Here is a 19,085-nt window from a genome sequence, read left to right as displayed (position 1 = left end):
GGGGGCCAGGTAAATGACCTTGGAGGGCCGCATCCGGCCCCCGGGCCTTAGTTTGGGGACCCCTGCATTAGATGAACTGTGTGTTGATTTTGTTACAGGTTCAGCAGTACAGAGTTGCAATGACGGCAAAGGACTGTTCCATCATGGTTGCCCTTTCTCCTTGTCAACAGGATGAATGGTACGATTCTCCAGACCTTTAACAGATTTTTATACAGAAAGGGCAGTATTGTTGTTTCATATTTACTAGACAAGGCTGTGTTTAGATGAATAAGAATAATAATTAGTGTAATAATCAGATACATTATATTCTGCCTCTGGTACCAACTGCTTGGATTTGCAGTCCATTTTTCTGCTTGGTGAAACTGCACCCCAAGAATTCCTCAAATGAAAATAAATAAACGTGATATATACAGTAAACCTAGAATATGTTATTTGAGCTCTTTTAATGGTAAATGTAGGAGCCTCGGTGGTGAAGTGTGTTAAAGCACTGAGCTGCTGAACTTGCAGACTGAAAGGTCCCAGGTTCAAATCCCGGGAGCAGTGTGAGCGGCCGCTGTTAGCTCCAGCTTCTGCCAACCTAGCAGTTCGAAAACATGCCAATGTGAGTAGATCAATAGGTACCGCTCTGGTGGGAAGGTAACGGCACTCCATGCAGTCATGCCGGTCACATGACCTTGGAAGTGTCTACGGACAATGCCGGCTCTTCGGCTTAGAAATGGAGATGAGCACCAACCCCCAGAGTCGGTCACAACTGGACTTAATATCAGGGGAAAACCTTTACCTTTTAATGGTAAATGTATCTTTGGTGCCAGACGCAGAAGTAAGATGCAATAAATAGGAATAAGGTCCTAACCACAAAAATAGTTCAATGTGTTTCAGCAAACTTTGCATCCCAAACTCTGTTCAGCTACAGAGATACATTAATTGGAGGGACATGGCCTCTTCTTTCTCCTTTTCTTTAATGGAATATAGCTAAATTTTATCCAAATACCATTCAAGAAATGTCACCATACTAGGTAGTTTCATAACATTGTGTTTTTAAATTAAACACTGACTTACTGTAACATAAATGCTGAGTTTAGTAATCTGAAAAACATGTAAACTAGAGATTCTTCGAAAAATTCTCACACTACCTATCAGGGAGAAAACATCACCTCACATTCAAGAATTAATTTCCTTTTGGATGATTAATTTTGCATCATACTTTGTGCTCTCTCCGATGTAAGAATATATGTAAAGTCTTTCTCCTTTGAGGAGATGGCCCAGCTTTGTGGGTTGCAGTCAAATGGCTACTATACCTCCTAGGGATTTGTCATTAATATTGCCATTTTGAGCTGCATTCGCAGAGGCATTCCAGTGAGGCGGCAGCAGCAGAATAAATGACATGATGCTAGAGTTGTAATTTGTAAAGCTGATAGAAAGTTACATAACAGTACATGTTGCTTTGTATCTGTGTTCAGTTTAGCATCTTGACTAAAGAGATGTTCCTGTTTTCTAAATTATAGCATGAAAGTTGATGAAACATGTTACTTTGAGTAACATTACTTAAACAGATGACCAAACTCTCAATGTAGTTCATTTACATGGCAGTTTGGGTGGTTTAATAATTTAGGGAGATTTGGCATAAATAGAGGAAACTTGTAGGAACATGATCTCCTAAATTCCTTTTTCAACACATTTTGTACTGGAAAAGCTTAAAACCACAGCTACTTGAGAAGTGCAGCGTCAGCTCTAGTTTGCTGTGATTCGGTAATGGCCGGGCTTATGAGAGAGAGAGAGAGAGAGAGAGAGAGAGAGAGAGAGAGAGAGGGAGAGAGAGGGAGCGAGCGGAGGGCTACCCAAACTCCACTGATGCCTGGTTCCGTTGTTTTTCTATGGGGGGCAAGAGGTAATCGCTTCTGTTCTTACTCACATTGCAGTTCGGAGCAGAGACCAGTGCTTCTCACTTCAAAATCAAGATTCACATTTTCACTGTCAGTTCTGGACTTAGACCTTAAGCCCTACGAAAGCATTCAGCATCAGTACAAACTGGATGAGAAGATCGTCAACTACTATTTGAAGAACACGCAGGCCAAAGATGACTCAGTGATGTGCAGTCTTTTGAAAGGAAACGAAGACTGCACACTCGTCCTCCATAAGATGTAACTGGCTAGATATTTATTGAACACAGGGAAGGGGGATAATTAAGTTATGTTGTTTTCTTCTTTTTCTTTCAATTGTGCTTTAAATTTATATGCCTTTCAGAGACATGGATTTACCACTCAGACCACCTTGACAGAATGAACTTACTATAAAACTAGTGTGCATTGAGCCTATGGCCAATAGCAAAGTGGTTGCTGTGAAAGTGGTTAAGTTTGAATCAAGTGATTGCTCTATAAATTTTTAAAAAGAAGTGCTTGCATTGAAGCCTTTTCAGTGAAGGAAGCAGCATTCACCACAAGGTCTGCAAAGAGATGCAATTCTGTGAACAATGTGAATTCTTGCCAATGAAGGGTAAAACGCGAACTGGCTCACATTTAAAACCTTTCATTGATAAAGTACTGCTTGTGTAGCAGCTTTAATGTGAACAGAAACGTATTTTTCATCATCTCATGAAAAGGCTACACTTTGGTTGCTTCTAAAGAGTGGTGTTGCTCTTCAAATTGGTCAGAGAATTGCAAGTAAACATTTAAAACACTTAAGACTATAGAGAAAAAATGCCTTCTGTCAATTACTGATTATTAAAGCTATCAAAAGATATTAATTCTTTCTTAAAATAGGAACCGCTTAAAAAGAAATCTGTAGGTTAATTCAGTCCCAGACAAACCCTTTCTAACAATCAAGTGCTAGACCCATTATGCTCAGTTGTTTTTCAGTAACATGTAGGTTTCATAGAAAAGTTCTCCATTGTGCCTCGCTGGTATTGGGATACCTTTCTATATAAGCAATCTATTTGAAAACTTAACTGGAGGCAGCTTCTCAATCTAAAATTACTTGCTTTAAATTTTCCTGATGGGTAGGTTTTATTTTTCTATTCATATTTTGGTTAATTCCCCTTCAGGCAGTTTTACTTTATAAGGCTTGCAAATGTAATAGCGATTGAGGTTTTCCAACTTGAACTCTCTGAATTAGAAACTTGCCTCTCATTTACCTTGGTATTATCTTCAGCCAAGGGGCATTTTCCTTAGAAGTGCCTATGTGTGGTTTGTTACTACCCTTTGCCATGCCTTGTATACAAAAATAGGACAATAGCAAAAAATATGCCTTAGGTTTGGCACAACCTTTTCATTAACTTGTACCATGGCAGTGGGTTTAACTTGTGGAGCTGCAGGAATGTCTCTGCTTCTGCAGGCAGTACAATGATGTCTCTGGATTTGAAACTCTGAGGATACTTACTCTTATTGCAGAAACGGTCCTATGGGCTGTCTGGTGGCATGACATCCATTACATGAGCCTCATACAGAAGCAGGGGAAGGCCTCAGATGTGAGGTGGAGACACTTCAGATTAAAGCTGCTTCATTCAGAAATGACGAGCATGAATCCAGAGCTGAGTTTCTTCCCAGACGGCAGGCTCCCATCTGGCTACAGCCCCAGATTGGCACATTGCTTCAGCTGCCTCAAGAGTGGCTTTGGGGGAAAAACAGTGAGGAAAGGAAGCTAGGAAAACCCCATTACAGGAATGGAGCTCAGCTTCTGCATTTCAGGATCCAAACCAGATCTCAGCACTTAGTGGCATTTTCTTCTAATCAACGTATTTTGTGTCAACAGTGGGAGAATATAGGTGTTTTTTAAAAAAGCACCAAACCTAAGAGTCTACATCAAGCCTTTTCCACCTGCAGCCCTCCAGGTGTTTTGGACTTCAGCTCTCAGAATTCCTGACCATTGGAAAAGCTGTCTAGGGCTTCTGGGAGTTGGAGTCCCAAACACCTGTAGGGCTGCATGCGGAAGAGACCTAGTTCACACAGTCATTCTCTTGCCACTCCAACTAAGCTGCTACAGTAAGTATGGGCCAATGCTGGGCTGTTAGAAATTGTGAGAGTTAAAATCCAAATCACCAGGAGGGCCAAAGCTGGCCCATGCCTGTGCTACAGTAACTCTAACTGTAAGATTATTAACATATATTGCTTTAATATTTATTCTCACTTAAGTTACAATCAAATTCTTTATTTTATGGGAATCTCTTAATTACTTTTCTGCCTCGTTCGTATTCTAAAACAGTTTGGTGGCATCTGTCCTGAGTTTGAATGTGTGGCCACAGGGAAGTTTAAAGTCACAAGGTGTCAGGTAGTCCAAGCGTTGGTCTCTGAAATAAGACTTGATTATTCTTGGTAGTTTACAGAATTACAGATTTCGATTTACAGAATTTCTTAAACTTTGTATGCCTATTGATTGATCACATTTGTTCTTAAATGAGTAAGCAAATGAGAAAGTTGCTGTGGTGCTGCTGTGGTGTTCAGGGTTATTATTTTCCTTTAAGACTGAAGCTTTGGCAGGAAGGACTGCCAGTTCCAGTGCTCCTTAAGCAATACAAGGCAATGGAACAAACAACAGCAGTAAAGAGAATTTCTGGGTTGGCTTACTTCTGAATAAGTCAAATTCTACATCATCTATAACTATGGATAGAAAGGAATTCAAAAATAGCCTAAAATACTTCCTCGGTTTGGGAATTGGTACCCGCCTTTATAAAATAGTGATGAACTTTGTGTTCTATGAAGATTGCTGGTGCACTTCAAATCAACTTTTGTGTCAACAGTGGGATAATCTAGGTATTACCTATATTTTGAGAGTTTTGATACAGCTACTTATGTGCTAGAAGTGTAGTTAGAAAAAAACTTAATCCCTACAGATCTAAATCTGGGAAGGAAATGCATACAATAACCCAACACCTGGATTAAGCTTTTAATTAGGTCATTGCCCTTTCTTGCAGTTTTTTTAATACACTTTTTAAAGCCCAAACCCTCAACATCTTGCATTTGTACACTGTACTTTGTTTTGATCCACCACAAATTAAAATATCACAATTCAGTTTTACGAGGAAAGTGTAATAGATCTGGTTTTGCCTTCAGTCACTGGTTGTGGAAGAAGTAGTAGGTGTGCTACTGTTGGGATATTTTGTATCTCAAACTTTATTTCATTACACTTCTGGGTACCATTGTTTTAAAAAACCATTTGCATATACAGCTGTGAACAAAAACTGCCACTTTTTGCAAACTTGAATTTATCGGGTTGGTCTGTAGAACTCCTAAGAAATGCTGCAGAGGGGTAAAACCACTTTGACTGTGAGGAAGTTAGTTTTTAAATGAAATTCACCCAACTTGTACCTTATTATTTAGCATTTTGTATTTAAATGGCTGTATTTATTTGTCTGACAATTTATATATATGTGCCATAATTGTACAGATAGCATGTTTTATGGATATAGTTTGTAAATGGAAAATAATTTAATGTTTATATTCATTAAAGCTACAGATGCATAACATAGCGTCTTCTTGCTCATTTGCCATTGCAAAATGCCATGATGAGGGTTTCTATGGCGTCGTTGATCCCAAGGACATGCAGGAGGCTCCTGAAGCCACTTGGCGCATCTAAGGCAAATCTGTTCACCTTCTCAACTGTAAGAGGAGAAAAAGCAGGGAGTTCAGTCCAATTCACTTCAAATAGGAATTATGTAGCAATGCCAAGAGCATAGTAGTATGAGATTTCAGCTAGTAATGAAGTCCAGTGGTGAATTTAGAAATTTTAGATATTCAGAGATATGCTTGCCATCTTGTTTGTGAATTAAAACATAATGTCAGGTGCACACCATTGCAACTAATTTTTATAGATGTTGTAGATGCTGAAAACACAAAATTCCTCCTAGCTGTTTGTGCCATCTCTCACCTCTCCAACAACATGGGCATTTACATGTTGGAAAGGTGAGAGACAGCACATATAGCTAATTCCTATAGCAGGACAAGAATGTCATCTGAATGCAGAGGTCTGCAAATATGTCCCCACCAGCTGGATTGGATGGCCTTCACTGCTTACGAAGTGAGATTTTTTGGGTAACACCAGAAGCCATAGCTGTGGAGATGGAGTTACATAATCTACATACATCTAGTGCAGGATTCTTAGTCAAACTATTTCCAACTCTATTATTAAAGCAAATTAGCATTACAAATATGATGCCCACATGGTACCATCACCCAACTTACTCTGGCCTGTCCCCAAAAGCCAGGCTGTGGGCTTAATTCTGCAAAAAGAAAAGCTCCCTTTTAGTTATTTTTGGGGTAGAGAGGGGGAGACTTTGTGATTCAAGACTGGTAAAAGAGACTGAAGTACCCCCCTCCCCTGCCCATAATATACAATAGCTGGGATGTTTATGGAATCTCTTTCACCTGCTAGATTGGGAAGTAAAGTGGGATAAGAACACAGCTCACAAAGGTTTCACTTAATGAAAAAGAACTGACTGGTGGAAATATTTTTCAGCAAAAGGACTGAAAGCTTTGTAAGAGCCAGTTCTGCTCTTACAGCAATTCGGCTTTATTTCCCCAAGGTACAATGAGTGGTGAAGAAGTCTCTGTCCTCTTAGGGAAATCCAATACAATGTTAAGTGGTTGTGCACAGAGATTGAGCCAGCGGTGTATTTCACAGGCTTCTGAGTTAAAATACCAGGAGAGAATATTGGACATACGGGGTTGGGAAGAAGCTGGAAATTTGGAAGACGTCATAGTTAGTGAGGCCATCTGCTATGAGATCTGCAAGGACAACAAACCACGATTTACGTAAATTGTAGCTTATCATACTTGCATGAATGCACTGAATACATAAGCGTACCTGACACTGGTATTTTGTGTAGGAGATCCAAAGCTGGTGTAACATTTCCTTCTTCATCTACACGTATCTTCCAAACAATCATTAGTTCAAGCCTATAGAAGGCAAAGAATATCACATGTTGAAGAGCTAATAGAGCATTCATCAGAGGCAAGTGCTGTGAAGTTGGCTACACCAATGATTTTATCCTATACTCGTCTCAGTACTATTGAATCAATATGTTTGTACACATGCAGTCCTCTCACGCAAGCACATTTCCCAGCTGTTTTGAATGCATGTGCCCGAAATAGCTTCCTGACATCTAGCAGTTAAAAAAAGGTTAAGTAAGCATTAAAAAAATCACAGTGATATCTGACAAAACAGAATATGGGACCAGACTATTATATCAATTGCAGTTCACTTAAGGATAAGGCTATGTAAGTTACTAGAATAGCCAGGATATTGCAATGTTTTTGATTAAAGGGAAGAGACAGCTACCAGATGAGAGTCCCAAGCATCTAGACTTTTGGTACACAAACCTACTTTAACCAATGGCATATTCTGCATTCTTATTCCTTGAGGAAAATAGTTTGCTGGAGACAATGTTGTCTAAAGAGAACCAATGTAAAAGGAAAAGATGGCATCTGTTCTGAACTGTAAAGAGTCTGTGTAATGCCTTTGGAAAAAATGTGGCCTGGGCTGTGCTCTACCCAAGAGGACCTGAATTTGGCAAGCCAACTGAATTAGATCAAGAAAACACATTTGCTTTGAGCACAAAAGCCTCCTTCCCGAACCCCTGGGAAACATATTCACAAAAGGGGGAATTACATCATTTATTTCTTTACAAGACTTCTGTATCACCAGCTTTGCTGCCAGTGTGGTCTACAAAACAAAACCACTATTCCTAGCCTACATATAGTATCCCAGAAAAGAGATATTTTCAGGACATGCAGATATCAAAATACATCACAAAAACTGTTTTACCCAGGAAGCTGCTTGTTTCTTAGGAGCATGTAATTGCCAGAAGATCCTTCAGGAAGTACAACTTCGGGATACTTGCTCTGCCAAAAACAAAAACAATATTTGGATCTGTCTCCAAAGTAATATATATATATCAGATTAAATAAATTTATGTTAATATACTACTACTACTTGGGTCAGATAATTATTCTATTTTTTCCTCCGCTCTTGGACTCCAGGCGGCTTACAAACAAATTAAATTTCTATCTCATTAATACACACAAAACTTAAAATAGATATTAATTGTAAATACATCTGGAAGACATTTTAAAATATAACCACTAAGACCAGCAACAGCAACAAAACCAGACAATATATCAGTTTCCTTCTCATCAAGGTTCATGGAATAGGTCTTTGCTGAAGATCTCAAGATATTGTCAGATTCATTGCCCATTCACTTGAAACCCTTTTTTATGAAGCCAGGTTTTCCATGTATATTGATTAGTAACACTCTTTTGTTAAGTAATTTGTATAGTTCTTATCTGCTATATTTTGCTGAAACTAGTGTCAGAGAAACCAAGAGCACATTCACTTGTGGATCCTGCTAAAGGAGATTGAGTTAACTGATTCAGTCTTCATCTTGCCCAGAAAAGGGTCTAATATGCTGGGAATCTACCCCAATCCAACAATTTTAAATTAATATTATTTTATTAGAATCAAATGTAAACATTTGAAATTATACTCAAGTGTTTTTCTGTAATTAGTTTTCATTATGATTAGAATCAAGTTTGGTCCCACAGGGAGAACGGAAGGGGTAGAATAAATAAGATAACAAACAAGGGGAGAGGAACTCAAACCCACATTCAAGTACAACAAAAAAATCTTTCAATTTTCAATTTTTTCCTTTAAATTATGAACCAATTTGGCCCTAGCAATATTAAGTATGAAAAGGAAGAAAATCCTTCATGAGTATCACTACAGAAGGTATGTTAAATAAAATAAATTCAAAGACCTCTCTCTGTCCATGATCAGTGCCTTTGCCACAGAGAAAGACACTATCGTCCTAAAATTAACACTAGTTGCCATGGTAATTTTGGGATCTATAGGGAATGATCCATCAATAAGCACATACAAACTGCTGTACTGGGTTGCTGTGAGTTTTCTGGGCTATATGGCCATGTTCCAGAAGCCTCTCCTGATGTTTCTGAGAATGCTTCCGGAACATGGCCATACAGCCCGGAAAACTCACAGCAACCCAGTGATTACAGCCATGAAAGCCTTCGGCAACAAACTGTAGTACTGTTATCTTTGCTTGGTTGTGCGTCCTGAGATTGAACAGAAAGAAATAGGAACTAAGTTAATAGCAACTCTTACTGATTTCACCATAGATTAGATTTTAATCATACATATGACTGAAAGTCTTGGATAACCTGGGGCCTCAATTTCCATATAACTTGTTCCAGGAATACGGTTTATCTGACTTGAAAATCCTCTAACTAACATTATCGAATCCTATAAGAATATTAGCTGGGATCTTGTATTAGGTAATTTATTGAAGGGGGAAGGGGAGTTACAATAAATTGAATGAAGTGATACATTACAATAATGGCAGTTGTGTCAAAATCTTGACCAAGGAACAAATGTGAATATAAAGCAGTTACTTAAATTTACTCACCTGTAACTGTTTTGTGTTCACAATCTCTATTTAGTTAAGATTTTGACACTGTTGCAACAATCATAACTCCCCATCACAACCAGCCAATGATGAGGGGTTGAAAGAGGAAGCCCAGTGAATATATGTTGTCTAAACCTTATGCTCTATTGAAAGGTTACGGGATTGTGACCAGATTATGGTTTGCAATATAAAGTGAGAAGACCCCAAATGTTAGGGAGACTGAGGTCCATTCCGCTAGTGATTGAAGCACAGTTGAATGGCATTTCCATCACATTTGTGGAAGTTAGACCAGGAGAAGTTACTTAGTTAAGTGTTCTTAAGTGAAGAGCTGATTCAGCATTCTGGCCATGTTACATTCTTTTCTTGGCAGAGTAAATCCATGTGCTTTGCATTAGCTGTTTTTTTTAAAAAAAATAGGAAAGCTTATAAAATATGAAAACAGTTTCACTTAAATCACTGTTCCCATATCAAAGCAGTAAAAGGTGAAAACGTATTGAGGGTGTTTTCTTTGAAATGCACAGGAGACACATTATTCTGCAAAATTCCAGCTACATCTGGAGTACAGAAATGGCTACCACATGGCGCTACGTATTCTTGTGGCTTGGAGATACAAAGCGAAAGAAACAGATGCTGTTTAAGAATTCGGGCTCAACAAAGAAAAAAGTGAGAGTGTTGCTGGAAGATACCATATGAGCAAGGGATGCAACAAACCTTATGTCCTAGCAATAAGATATTTCTTCTTACTACAAAAACCAGATATTGAGGACTGGCATGGCATCCTACTGGAGTAAGAGAAGTATAGAGAATGGGTTCTTACTGTATAGAACTTTTGGAACTGTGGCATCAAGATGAACAGTATGTTCTGGCTAATGCTATTTTTCCCTCCCCTTGATCTAATTAAAATGCAGAAAGGCGCTTTTCCAGTTTTAATTATGTCAGTAAGGACATAAAACACCTGTGGTATAGTTGATAGCTTTTTAGGATACCTGGCGTAGGGGAATGGTTATAATTCCCCCCAGTGTACTGACTGACACAATATTTGCACCCATTAAGTGCAATAGTTTCTTTCTTTCCTGAAAAGTTGTCAGAGACTGGCAGCCAATGACTCAAGTTCGAGCACCAGTCCATGGGGCACTACTTTGAGTAGCACTGATGTCTTTAGTTTGAGGGTTGGATAGGGACACCGGGAGACAAGGAAGGTGGGGTATAAATAAAGTAAATTAAAAAAAATTCCGACTCAGTCATGGAAAATTACTGGGTGATCATGAGGAAGACACACTTTCTCAGCCTTATGGGATCTGATCTCACCCAGTATGAGATGGGAAAAAGTTAGGAATGCCAAAGCACATAATGAACTCAGGCTTGCTAGAGAAGTTAAAAACAATACAAAGGGCTTTTGGACAAAGAAAAGAATGAACTACTCAACATATTCTTTGCATCAGTCTCCAAAAATGTTACCAGTGCTCCACTTGGGGGGATGGAGCAGAGGATCCAGTAGGGGAAATGCAGCACAGAATAGGTAAAGGGGCAATACAAGAGTATCTGGCTAATCTAAATGAATTCAAATCACCAGGACTGGATGAACTGCATCAAAGGATATTAAAAGAACTGGCAGAATCTTTGAGAATTTCTGGAGAACAGAAGAAGTTCCAGCATACTGGAAGAAGGCAAATGTTGTCCCCATTACTGCCTAGTCAGCCTGCGATCAATACCAGGAAAATTTCTGGAGCAGATCATTAAAGAGACAATCTGTAAGCACCTAGAAAGTATGACATGCCCATAAAAGGCAAGGGCAAACCTTTAAATACATCTTATCAAGAAAAATCTGTAGTAGGGTGGCATAACTTGGAGTTAATATGTATGGAGTTGGAGTTGAAGGTATGTAACAAGCACAAAACATATCAGAGACTAGAGCAAGTACTGCATTTGTTTCTTGAGTTTAGTTTTAGCTGGCTCTTCTTAGATATCTCACCAGACTGAGATTGAATGGGAATTGGGTGTTTGGAGGGAGAGTTGCTTCTCAGTGAGCAACGGTTCTTGATATGCAGGCTATTTTTGCTTTGTTTGGAAAAGATTTCTCAAAGGACTTCCTAAACAAAAGATGTAAAACAAAACTCAGAAAAATTTTCTGCGAGGTTCCATTGTGCACACAAATAACAGCCACAGACATTAATTGAAAGTTGTAAAAATATGAATGGAAATACAATGAATCATCATTGAGCAACTCCATTGGGTAGTGGCCATGCTAACAAAGGAGGGCAAATGGAGGAGATCCCACAGCCACTCACTGGTTTCTGATGTGCTCTGCCATCTGTCGGGGTGCTTTGAATGCGATTTCCTGCTTCTTAGTGGGGGGTTGGACTGGATGGCCCATGAGGTCTCTTCCAACTCTACTATTCTATGATTCTATGATTCTGCTAACATTCTAAACACACTGGAGGCACCAGATCCTGTCTGATCTCAAAAGCTAAGCAAGGTAAGGCTGGTTAGTTCTTGAAAATGAGATCACCATGGAATATCAACATTATGTTCAGGGGAAGGTAACAGCAAACCATTTCTTGAGCTTTCAGTGTCTAATATTTCACTGCTTGTTACATTCATGGGGACATTATAAAGTGATAGACAATTTGAAAGCACATCTTGCTTCTGTTCCCAGAATAAGTTTTATTCTAGCATAGAATAAACTCTGGGAAAGGAAGGAAGGAAGGAAGTAAGTGTTGTTTTTCTTTATTTTACAATTCAGATGTGGGTCAATTGCACACAATCTGATAAACTATGAGTGTGTATTTGTATTCAACCTGTCTATTTACTTATGCCGATCCCATGGATTTCACAGCTTTTTCTTAGGCAATGAATCTTCAGAAGTGGTTTTGTCAGTTTTTCTCTGAAATACTTATAGACTGCAGCCCAGTTATTCAATGGTAATTCTCCCATCTAAGCACTAACTAGGATTGATCCTGCTTAGTTTCCATGATCAGATGAGAGTTGGTGCTTTTAGGACATTTAGCTAAATCCCATAAAGCATGCCCAACTAAAAAAATCAAAATTCATCTTAAGGGACTAGTTATTTCAGATGCAATTCACAATTTTCCAAAAATGTTCAGTATTTTTCTTAGACTGAGGAAATTGATTTTTCAATGTCTTCAAGACTATAATATCTTCAAGAGACTTTTCTACACAGAGACTTAGATATATATGATGGGATCCACTGAACCTGTCTGTTTTTAGTATCATATTGATATTTCTTGATGGGAATGGAAAAACTTGCATAATCATGGTGCAAACCTATCATTTATCTTTGAATGTTTTCATACCTTAGGGAGACTTCAAGAAAGATCTTCAGTCCACATTGGACAGACCAGGGGAGAAGATTTCCAGTAATACAAAACACATGTTTCAGTTTAGTATACAAATAAACCCAGATGTTGTGTTAAGCATTTTTCATAATTGTTCTGCACATTTGAAGTTGGATATCACTGCCAGACATAAACTATATATATATGCTCTTAAGTTTAGCATATAAGGGAGACATCTGTTAAGTCCAGATCATCCTTGTTGCTGGAGACCTATACTTGAAAGAATCCTTCTTTCCACATTCAAGGAAAGATTCTGCAAGGGGACACCTCAGACACTGCAACAGCAAAGCTGGATAAAACAATAGTTATCAAGTCCTTCCTCCTGAATGTGCATTTTCTAACAGATAAGAGAATGTTCCAAAATTTGGGCAACAATAATTTATTTACGATCTTTTGTGCTTGTGCTTCGTTTCTTGTGTCCTTTTCAAAAGATCAAAATAGAGCACAAAGGAACATATAGGCTGGAGCACAAAATGGTCTGTAGAAAAAAGTATATTGTTGTGACTTCTCCATTTCTTCCCTTCGCACTGCAGCTAGCCTGCTGTTGAGACTCCATTATCCTATAGAGCTATCAATCACTTTCTGTTGTTTTCACTCATTATGAGTAAGACTATGAAATTCCTCAATGATCCAAGAAACACCTTATCCAAAAAACAATAGAATATGAACATTTTGTTATTTCTGGAGAAAACATTATAAGATGATGTATATTATTATTTGTTTTTCTTGAACCTAGGACAGTTTAATAAAAGAAGTCCTAGGAAGAATTCAGTGGCAACAAGGACAGTCTACAGTTAGCTTGATGAAAACGTTGATCCTTCATCTGGCTGCTGGCTGCTGTCATCCAGTGACGCAGAAGTGGGAGATTTGGGACAGATGAAATGAAGTGTTCCTTAAATGGGTAGTTAAACTATGGAATTCACTACTGCAGGATATAGAAGTGCCACTAGGACAGCAATGAAAAAGGTTTAGATAAATCCAACAAGGATTCCTGTTAGCTTGTATGCTTAACGTATCACACATAAAGTAGGATTAGGCTCTTAGATGTGAAAAGGAGGAAGGAACATCAACAATTTAAGATAATGCAGATGCCACCAAACTACCAGCAAAAATATCAAAGAGTTGGAATGGTTACTGAAAAAAGTCAAGGAACAAAGTTCAAAGGCAAGATCATATTTCCAATTTCTGTGTTTGATTGTGAAGGCTGGATAGTGAAGAAAGGTGATGGGAAGAAAATCAACTCATTTGAAATGTGGTCCTGCTGAATTACCGTGGACTGCTAACAAGACAAATAAATGGGTCTTAGAGGAAATCAAGGTTAGACTTTCCTTAGAAGCCAAGATGACTAAATTGAGACTTTTGTACTTGGCCACATCATCAAAAAACATCTCACTGGAAAAGACAATGGAAAAGAGGAAGACTGCATTACAAAGGGACAGACTTAATCAAGGAGGTCATGTCCCTGCGTCTGCAAGACATGAACTGCTGTTGATGGTAGTCTTGCTTATAGATTTTCCAGAAGCATCTTGTTGGCTACTATGTGAGCACAAAGGCAGACTAGAAAGGACGTTTGTCAGATCCAGCATAATTCCTCCTATATTCTTAAAGAAAAACATTAAGACTATAAAGTTTTTCTATAAAAATATAAAGAATGGCGAATGGGGTAATGTAAGGAGAATGGGGGCAACCACAGGCTGTTCTATTACCTAGGATGTTTGAGGGAGGACACTTCCACTTCCGTTCCTGCCTCTTTTCCCCTTTTCCTCCCATCCTCCTTCTCCTTGTCTTGCCTTTTTCATTTATTGAGAATGGAGAGAGAGCTGGGGAGCATTCTTTAATTGAAGGGGAAATGATGGTGGAAAAGGGGCATCGGATAAGAGTGTTGGATAAGATGGAAGGTCGGATAAGCGAAACTCTACTGTAGTTACAAGCTTCATATAAAGATAGCCCATTTCCTTCATATAGTTTAACCTAGTAACGCAAATGATCATGGAATCTATGTACTCACTCATGTACCTGTATGCTTTTGAAAAGCCCTGTTAGTTGATAGGGCAGGGCAGATGGCTGGCCTATCCATTGCTTACATTAGTGTACTAAATGGTCACTTGGTGAACTATCACCTACTATTCACTCACTAAGCCCAAGAGCAATTGCCAAAAGGGAGATGTAGAAGAGACAGCATTCCAGTTTTGACCCCTGACTGTGCTGTCATTTGTTTCTCAAGGCATACAGGCCTCTGTTGAACTAATTTCTTTCCAAGTAAAGAAGATCCTTTTGCTAATCCCTTTCAAACACATTTCTTTGACAAAAGGGAGTCTTTCCATTTCATTAATTTGTAATCATGCCAAACAGAAGAGAATTGGGAAGTGATGCTTTAAAAACACCAGCACCATCAATACTTCAATAAAAATATGTTTGCCTAATTCCAATGCCAATATTTGTAAAGTTTTAGTTACTTTTGAAATGAATGGGGGAAGTCCAACCAGATTTCTGAGATGACAGAAAAGCAGCAAAGAAGGGCAAAGCAATGAATTCATCCTAGTGCTTGGCTGGCCTAGAAAAAAGGGCTTGTCAGACACCCCAGAATAGACAACATATTGTTACTGGAAGCACTGAGGAAATGGAAAGTATGTTTGGTTGGAGCTGCACTCAGCTTCATTTGAAAATGCCTCATTTTTCCAGGGGCTGCTTATATTGTGGCAAGTTGAGAGTTGAAATGGATGTTTCTCAGATTTTAGAAACATTAAGTAATTGCCATGTCTGGGATTGTTTTCCAAGTCCCTCAGAAGCACTGAACAGTCAGCTATGGTATCTGCCAAAACTAACTTGAAGGGAACAAGAACATATCCACTTTGGTCTGAAATTGCCATCTAAAACACTTTTTATTTGCTAGTGCTTTTCCCCTCGCACGTGGGTTATACAAAAAACAACAGTTATGCATTTTGGAAAACAACTACTGGACGAGCATATCTGCTTTCACAGCACATTGTCTTAAAAATCCTCTTTAGCATCCTAATACAATTTAGTGAATGAAATACGTGCCATTTAGAGATTGCAAACCAGCAAATGAACTATAGAAGGGAAATTAGAATTGCTTCAGTGTAGCAAATTGTGGTATCACATCACCGCAGACTGCCTTGGGGCAGAGACCAGAGAGTAAAAAAACAGAACAACAGAGGCGGTGGTTTTTGTTGGAACAGGATCAAAATTTTAAAAAGACAAATTAAATGCAGAGAAACAGCTCTGAGATGTTTTTATCTACTAATTTAATGCAGCAACACCCCCGTAACACTATGTAACACAATTTCTGTCCCTGGGTTATAAATGTCATTTAAAAACATGGAAAAAGCTTTTAAATTGTTATTTACTAATACTTAAGGTATTTTAAATTGTACTAATTAATCATTTTTATTGTTAATGTTGTTTTATTATGTACTGCCTATATTTTTTGTACTTGTTGCTTGCTTCAAGCCACCCTCCTCCCTCCTCCTCCTCCTCCTCCTTCTTATCTATATATATAAATTTGTTCTGACCATTTCTACTTTAATCAAAACAGCGAAACTACACACCCCAAACCCATGAAACTTGGCCACAAAAGACATGGTCTTCCCCGCTGTGTTTAGACAGCAAAATGAAAAAAAAAAAAAATCAAACTGCAAGTCCCTCAAAATCCCCAAAAAACAGGAAAACTCCATGTGCACATGCGCCAAGAAGCCCCTATTCTTGGAAAACAGACTTGCATGCAAGGGAGCTGCGCGTGACCATCCCAACCGTCGGGAGAGCTGGACAGCGTGACACAAGGGAGGACAATATTTTCAAGCTTTAAAAACATTTCCATCAGGAACATGGCAAAAAGGACATAGGGAGGTAGGGTGGACAACAACTCCCACAATCCCTAATGGGACTAGAATTGGATTGTGGGAGTCATACTACAAATACCTCTAGAAACCGCCTCGCAGCCCTTCTGGGGTTGTCTGAGGAGAAAAATGATGCATTTATACAGTAATGGGGGCCTGGGCTCAAACACACAGAGGCATTTAGGTGGTAATGGCGCAGATTGGCAAATAATGGCAGCGGGGCTTCGACAAACCCCTCTTCCGCCCTCACACCTTTCTCCCTCCTCTCTCTTCCTCCTACCTCCTTCTCAGAAACTCCGCGTAAAGGCGGCGTGACTTTTAACCACCTGAGGCATTTAGGCAGTCATCATGGCGGCGGGGCTTCTACAAACCCCTCTCTTCCGCCCTTCCTCATTCCTACCTCCTCCTAACTAACAGAGAGAGGTCTGGGGAGAATTTACCATGATTTATAGGAGTTTCAGGGACTGGGATTTATAGTTCACCAGCAATCAAAGAGCACTCTGAACTGCACCAATAGTGGACCTGGAACTCACTTGCAACAAAGACCCAACATGGCCAAATTAACATACTGGTGGGGCTTGGGGGTGATTGACCTTGACATTCAGGAGTTATAGTTCACCTATATTCAGAGAACACTGAGCCCATTTGGACCAAACATACCACACAAATTTAACATGGCCAACTGGGAATAATGGAGGTTTTAGGTGGCCATTGACTTTTAACACTGGGAGTTACAGTTCACCTAGAACTTGGAACACAGACCCAACATGACCAACTGTGAATATTGGGAGAGTATTAGGGGGATTGACCCCACATTTTTGGGGAATTGTAGTCCACCCACATCCTTCATATTCTTAATGAATATCATTGCTATTGCTTACAGCAGCCTGGCGGACAGGCCTTCCACTGAGCCCTGTCTTCTGCTGGTCCCTCTTCAACTCCCTGGACAGGAAGAGAGGGGCTTCAATCAGGCCATGTAACACATACCCTCTGCACCCCACCAAGGACAGATCTGGACCAAACTTGCCACAAAGATCCAACACGGCCAACTTGGTATAGTAGCGGGGTTTAGGGGTGGTTGAATTTCCTATCCGGAAGTTGTAGTTACCCGTATCCAGAGAGCACTGAGGGTAGCCAACGTCAGATCAGGACCAAACTTGGCACAAAGATTCAACATGCCCAACTGTGAATACTGGCACGGTTTTGGGGTCTGGGAATTGTAGTTCACCTGTATTCAGAGAACACTGAACCCAGCAAGTAATGGATCTAGACCAAACTTGGCACACAGACCCAACATGGCCAGCTGGGAATATTGGGGGAGTTTTGGGGGGATTGACCCAAGATTTTTTGAGAATTGTAGTACACCCACATCCTTCATATTATTACTGAATATCATTGCTACTGATTACAGCAACCTGGGGGAGGGGCCTGCCACTGAGCCCTGTCTTTTGCTGGTCCTTCTTCAACTCCCTGGACAGGAAGGGAGGGGGTTCAATCAGGGCCAGCTAACACCTCCAAACAAAGGATTCCACCAGGGAGGAGGCAGCCAGGCTTTCAAGCTGCAAGGCCATTACATGTTAATCAAGGTGACTAATAACAGCATGCATACTTGCCACACCGAGACTATTCAGTGTATTCCACCTCACCAAACTAGGATTCCATTAGGAAGAAAACGGCCAGGCTTTGCGACTGCAAGGCTATTCACTGCTAATCCACCTGGCCAAGAAACGAACACAAAAAGCTACAGCAACGTGTGGCCGGGCAAAGCTAGTTATTATATAAACATTAATTAAACACAAAGGTAAAAAATGGCACATTGAAAGGTTTAAAATGGCAGCCACAAAAACAAAGTTTCTGGAGTATAACAACAACTTTCAAAGTAAGTACCACACAATTAAACAGGAAATAACACTTTTAAACCAGGAACAGAACATTTTTTTATTTTTTTTGTTACATTGCATAATCAGAAATGATTCTAAAAAGTTACAGGTACATCCTACAAGCAAGTGGTGTGAGATGAGAAGTCAGCTTGATCAAATAAAAAGTTTTGAAGTTACCTCTAATTAAGTTATTGTTGGAATGTGACTTAGTTATATCTTTATTATTGGAGGAAAGGTATTACCGGTATATAACTAGATAATTGTAACTAGTTTTATAACTATTTGCAATTACTTTTAGGCTTTAAAAGCATGTCACCAGAAATTCACAGCAAAACTTAAATACTGATATAAAATGCTAAATGACTCCAAATTCCTGAAAAGTCATGCAATGAAAGAAGCTGGGATGCTTTGGGTTATGCCTTCTTATAATATAGCATTCTGTAATCAAAACATTGCTGTGTTATCATCTGAAATGCAAATATTGCTGCCTAGTCATTAAACATTAGATTCAAAGGAAACAAATCTGAAATCTGACTGTGTAAAGTGTGTGCCACAACTTCCTATTTAACATATCTTAACAAATGGA

General features: G+C 39.2%; 2 protein-coding genes across 2 annotated transcripts in view; one reads left to right on the top strand and one right to left on the bottom strand.

The window, feature by feature from the left end:
- The window catches only part of ippk (inositol-pentakisphosphate 2-kinase), a 46,003-nt gene extending 40,547 nt beyond the window's left edge, over positions 1-5,456 (top strand). Inside the window, exons 12-13 of the mRNA XM_003217657.4 lie at positions 99-178; positions 1,920-5,456. Coding sequence (XP_003217705.2) covers positions 99-178; positions 1,920-2,145 — 306 coding nt within the window. The 3' untranslated portion in view covers positions 2,146-5,456. The remainder of the gene's footprint in view (positions 1-98; positions 179-1,919) is intronic.
- The window catches only part of cenpp (centromere protein P), a 224,474-nt gene continuing 210,476 nt past the window's right edge, over positions 5,088-19,085 (bottom strand). Inside the window, exons 7-9 of the mRNA XM_003217659.4 lie at positions 7,756-7,832; positions 6,796-6,887; positions 5,088-5,591 (exon numbers count right to left, since the gene is read on the bottom strand). Coding sequence (XP_003217707.1) covers positions 5,473-5,591; positions 6,796-6,887; positions 7,756-7,832 — 288 coding nt within the window. The 3' untranslated portion in view covers positions 5,088-5,472. The remainder of the gene's footprint in view (positions 5,592-6,795; positions 6,888-7,755; positions 7,833-19,085) is intronic.

This window comes from Anolis carolinensis, chromosome 2 (genome assembly GCF_035594765.1).
Source record: "Anolis carolinensis isolate JA03-04 chromosome 2, rAnoCar3.1.pri, whole genome shotgun sequence".
NCBI classification, from domain to species: domain Eukaryota; kingdom Metazoa; phylum Chordata; class Lepidosauria; order Squamata; family Dactyloidae; genus Anolis; species Anolis carolinensis.
The sequence above is the reverse complement of the archived record's forward strand: the minus strand, read 5'-3'. Positions and strand labels throughout refer to the sequence as shown.